This window comes from Mustela nigripes, chromosome 13 (genome assembly GCF_022355385.1).
Source record: "Mustela nigripes isolate SB6536 chromosome 13, MUSNIG.SB6536, whole genome shotgun sequence".
Taxonomy (NCBI): Eukaryota; Metazoa; Chordata; class Mammalia; order Carnivora; family Mustelidae; genus Mustela; species Mustela nigripes.
In genome coordinates this window covers 52,066,752-52,072,377 of record NC_081569.1, presented here as the reverse complement: position 1 = coordinate 52,072,377, position 5,626 = coordinate 52,066,752, and the positions used below count along the sequence as shown (strand labels likewise).

At 39.4% G+C, this 5,626-nt stretch overlaps 1 protein-coding gene across 1 annotated transcript; it reads left to right on the top strand.

The window, feature by feature from the left end:
* Nucleotides 1-385: 385 nt before the first annotated feature.
* LOC131998664 (ferritin heavy chain-like) lies at nucleotides 386-1,094 on the top strand. Its single transcript, XM_059371150.1, has one exon. The coding sequence runs from the start codon at nucleotides 425-427 to the stop codon at nucleotides 974-976; it is 552 nt and encodes a 183-aa protein (XP_059227133.1). The 5' UTR covers nucleotides 386-424; the 3' UTR covers nucleotides 977-1,094.
* Nucleotides 1,095-5,626: the final 4,532 nt, after the last annotated feature.

Sequence of the window (5,626 nt, the reverse complement as noted above, 5' to 3'; positions counted from 1 at the left end):
AATGTAGTTCTGAGTTTGGTTGACAAACCCTGCCTTACATAAGTTGGTTACCTTCCTATATTTTGCAAATCATAATATGCTTTCAAAACAAAAAAATGCTGTATTTATTTACTTCCTGATATGTCATAGGTTTCAGTTAAAGACTTACTGACTGTCTTTTTGAAAATTTTGTGACTTTGGTTTTGCTTTGATAACAGCTCAGCTTTTGTTGCTTATATATTTGTGCTTTTAAAACACTCTGGACATCTCCGTCGAGAGTCGCCGCGGGTTCCTGCTTCAACAGTGCTCGGACAGAACCGGCGCTCGTCCCCTCGCCCCGCGGCCGCTCAGAGCCAGCCCTCCGCCATCTCCTCACAGCGTCCTCGGACCGCTGCAAGCCCCCCGTCGCCGCTCCAGCGCCCCGCAGCCGCTGCCAGCCGCCGCCATGACGACCGCGTCCCCTTCGCAGGTGTGCCAGAACTACCACCAGGACTCGGAGGTCGCCATCAACCGCCAGATCAACGTGGAGCTCTGCGCCTCTTACGTCTACCTGTCCATGTCTTACTACTTTGACCGTGATGATGTGGCTTTGAAGAACTTCGCCAAATATTTTCTCCACCAATCTCATGAGGAGAGGGAACATGCTGAGAAATTGATGAAGCTGCAGAACCAACGAGGTGGCCGAATCTTCCTTCAGGATATCAAGAAACCAGACCGTGATGATTGGGAGAATGGGCTGAATGCAATGGGGTGTGCATTACACTTGGAACAGAGTGTGAATCAGTCACTACTGGAACTGCACAAACTGGCCACTGATAAAAATGACCCCCATTTGTGTGACTTCATTGAGACTCATTACCTGAATGAGCAGGTGAAATCCATCAAAGAATTGGGTGACCACGTAACCAACCCGCGCAAGATGGGGGCCCCCGAATCTGGCATGGCAGAGTATCTCTTTGACAAGCACACCTTGGGATACAGTGATAGTGAGAGCTAAGCCTTAGGCTGTCTTCCCAGAGCCACCTGGTCCCTGAGGCCATGCATGCATGTTGGGGTTACCTTACCTTTTCTATAAGTTGTACCAAAACATCTACTTAACTTCTTTCATTTGTACCATTCCTTCAAATAAAGTAATTTGGTACAAAAAAAAAAAAAAAAAGAGAAAAAACACCACTTTGGAAACTTTTTATATTTTGTTGTACTCTCTCTGACTCCTGCCCTCATTTATTTTACCATTCATAAAAGGAACAGGCAATAGTGCACTTAATACTATTTATGCAGAAGTAGGGGATGCTAGAGGGGCCGGTGGGAAAATAGTTACCTTGTAGATAATAAGGTTGTCTATGAAGAAATGTTTTATTTATAATATTCAGTTTTATACATTTTGATAAATATTTTTCTTTCATTTTACATGTGACATGCTTTGTAAAATACAAAATAGAAGTAGTTGTAAGAGGAATGTGGACATATTTCTGATTTCATGGGAAAGCTCTAAATATATCATATTATCTCCTATGTGTCCTGTAGTTTTTGCATAAATACTGCTTATCAGAATAAGTTCCCTTCTAGGTGATTTCTCTAGGGCTGCTGTAACAAATCACAACTTTTGTGGCCTAAGAACCCACGAATTCATTTTGTCAAGGTTCTGGAGGCTAAAAATCCAAAATCAAAGTGTTGTCAGGTCCATATTCCCTCTGAAGACTCCAGGGGAGATTTTTTTTTCTCTTTGCTTTCCCTGTCTCCTGGCATTCTTTGGCTTCTGAAATAATTCCAATCTCTGCCTCTGTCTTCATATAGCTTCCTTCCTTGTGTCTCTTTGTGCCCTTTTCTGTCTCTTTTAAGGACACCTGTTGGATTTAAAATCCATCCTAGTTCAGTGTGATGTTATCTTGATCCCTACCTTGATTACATCTACAAAAACTCTGTTTCCAAATTAGATCACATTCTGACATTCTGGGCAGACATGAATTTTATGGGGACACTATTCAACCTCGTACACTTTTTATACTGACTTTGCTGGGACTTTTGCTATGAATGGATATTGGATTTAATAGAATGCCTTTTCTATATCTACAAAACAGGTAGTGTGATTTTTTTCCCTCTTCATATACTTGATATAGTGTATTCCTTTGATTGATCTCCAAATGTTAAAACAATCTTGCATTTTGGGATACAACTAACTTACCCTGGTGTTTTCTCTTACATATATCAGTGTTTCTATTTTGTTCTTGCTTTTTAGATTTTTGTATCTGTGTTGAAGCGATATGCAAATTGGTTTATTATTTTCCTTTCTTATAATGTTATTTTCTTTTTAAATACTTTGGTTATTGGAAGGAAAGTCTTATTACCTGGTCAATAACCATTTTGTTTCATGATCAAGGAAAAAGGTTCAAGTGGGGAGAGAGACAGAGACAGGGAGAGGTATAGCAAAGAGGAAGGGAATGAATGGGAGTAACAGGAAGAATTTACTTGGTCAACTCTCCATGAAAACATGGTAACGGATTCTCTTCCTAGTGGTCTCTATTAGAAGATAGAAAATGGAATGGTTGCAAGATATACCTTGTCATTTTAGTTTGCTCATGGTAAATGACTCTGGAGTTTATGTTTTATGAGACAGAACCCATAACAAAGTATTAATGTTTACTCTCTGCTTATTGGAATATAAAAAAGGCATATGTCATGACCAAATACCTCCCTTTTTGTAAGTGATATCCTTCATGCACATTGGAGACTTAATCTGTTATATCTGGGCCAGGTAACATCCTCATGCAACAAAAGAGAACCTGGGGAGTTATATTGGCACTCTCAGACATCTGCTTCACTTGTATCTTGCAGTTACATGTATTCGTGAATTATTAGAAAAGTGTGTAACTGAGTAAGAAGTTTGATAGTTGTGTCTTTGGTATGACAGACCCTTTATTTTATATCTGTCAGATAAGCTGTTTCACCTTTTAAAATCTATATTTCTAAAAGAAATTTAGAATATTTTTCTTGTTACTTTTTTGGAGAATTCCCTAGTGGAATTGTTTAAGTATTTCTTTTTCTTTTTTATTGGAGTGGAACTTGTAAGTCTGGTTTCAACCAGTAGAGTGAAATTATATAACTTATTTTAACAATGAGAATTCAACTTAAGGAATCATTAGGTGTAACCTGTTCAACAAGGTAATTTAAAAGATAAATGGTTGCATTCTCTTTAACTAATCTAATGCTTGCACAGTGGACCCATGAATGAAGGACACATCATGGTAGAAAGGAGGGCTATGTATAAGCTCTACAGGGTGAGCTATTACATGTTACTGCCACTGCAGACTGTTTGACCTGTCCACAGTACAGGGAGAGCCTTGAAATGGTACGATGTTTTAAGGACTGAAATGAATCAGTTGAGAGTAGTTACTGACACTGAACACTTTCTAAACTATAGGGGACAGAGATTTATCCTTTGGGGATTCATTTATATATTTTGAGTATTTATTATCTTTCTTAATTTGAGCATTTGGCTGCACCACTATCAAGTATCCACAGTGTCTGATTTCCAGCATGAAATCTTGCATAATATTTCCTTAGACCAAGACTACTCACTTTGTAGCTGAGAAGGTACATGAAAGCATGCAGAACTAAGGAACCTGTTTTTCCTTTCTACATTGCATGATTAGGAGCTGTGGATCTGATAGAACATTGGAATATCCTGTTAAAGTTACAACTGAGGCACCATCTTGAAGATGATACCATGTAGAGGTGGGGTCTGTGCTTCAAGATATGTGCTTTGATCTATGACCTTCAGATGGTGCTGTGTCTTCCATGTTTAAAATATATATATTTTGTAACCAAAGGTGTAGAGAAAACAGTAGTGTATCCTATCAGATCTTAGTGAATTTTGTGTGGAGTTTCTGTTTTCTGCTCTCAAATTTTAGGTTTTGTTGTAGTGGGGGGAATGCTTCTTTTGGGAGACAGTATGGGTTATAATAAGCCTAAAATGTTTACCTGCTTTTCTTCCACTTGAGGTTCTTCATATTGGAAGACCAGCATTTAGAAGATTGAGTTACCTCATTTTTATTACATATTGGTTAAATACCATGTTGCTGCCTCTTAATGGATGATACAGTGAAGAGTTTGTCTAAAACTAGGGATCACTGAGCCATGCCTTGTTGGCTCCATGATGGATGATAACAGTTGTGGAGCAAGTGTAGCTACAGTATATTGGTGAGAACACTAACTAGGGCTCAGACTGCTCATAAAACCTGGCTCACCTCAGCAGGCAAGTAACATAGATCATCATGAGAACTGCCTGAGGATAGAGGGATTTAGAAAGGGTAATAGAGGAGAATATGACTATCAACAATGAGCAGCAGTGCACTGTGACTTGTCACTTCTGTTTTGTCTTCTTTTTGTGAAAATTAAACCAACCATCACTTTGAAGAATCTGTGACAGCATAAGGAAAGGGGAACCAAGTTCTTTAAAAAGTGGGATATACTGTGGCAGTTTTTGCTTCCAAACAAGGAGATGTTCCTCTATTTCCACAACTTATGGTTTCTCCTCTGGCTTTTTATAAGGCACAGTATTCTGTTTGGGAAAGACTGGACATGCTAACACATTAATACACCCTTTAAAAATGAAAGAGTATTCCAGTAGGGTAGAGTTAAGTTGGCAGGGGAGTAGGGGGTGCTAAGTTTTCCTGGTCCCTCAAATACAGCTAGATAGTTACCAAATCATTCTGAACACCTGTGAAATTGATTGGAGATCTAAGGAAAATGCTGCAATCCTGTAAGTAGAAAAGTGACCACTTTTTGGAAGGTAGGAGGTGCAGAGACTTGAGTCTGGGGTGATATATCTGAGGAAACAGTGGAGGCAAGGAAGCCTGCTTAAGGAGGCTCCACAAAGTATTTTAAGTAGCAGAACATGAAATTGGAACTTTTATAAGTCTGTTATAAGTCTGGAACTTTTATAAGACTGTGGAGTACATCCCTGGCTTAGAGGTGCTCAGGAGGTAAAGTGAGGCTGACTAATTTTGCTTAGTGTAATACTCTCTGGTTCCATCTATGTCATAGAAAATGGCAAAATTTTCATGGCTGAATAATGTATATATACACCACATCTTTTTCCATTCATCATTCCATGATTACTAATTTCCATCATTTGGCTACTACAGAGAATGCTGAAATAGCTGTTGGCGTGTATGTATCCCTCTGAATTAGCATTTTTGCATTCTTTGTGTAAATACCCAGTAGTATTTTTCAGCACCTCAGCACCTTTCAGTTTCAGTGACAGGTCTCATTTCACAAGCAGACCAAAACACATCTAATTAAAAGTGGCTGTATTCAGGCCAGGGACCAAACACTTCCCACTATAGGCAAGGAGAGCCTCTGTGGATGACTGGCCTGAAGTACAGAGCAGCCAAAACACAACAGCAGAGTGCAGGAAGCACACACTGGGGACACTCCCTGAAGCAGAAGGCCCTGGGTACTACATGACTTCTTCACAAGGCCATTACTTTCAGAAGCAGGAGATATAAGTGCTTTTCTAACACAGAGAAGAAGATAGAGACTTAAACAAAATGTGAAGAGGAATTCATCCCAAATGAAAGAACAAGATAAGGCCATGGCCAGAGATCTAGGTGAAACAGATAAAGGTAACATGCTTGATGGAGAA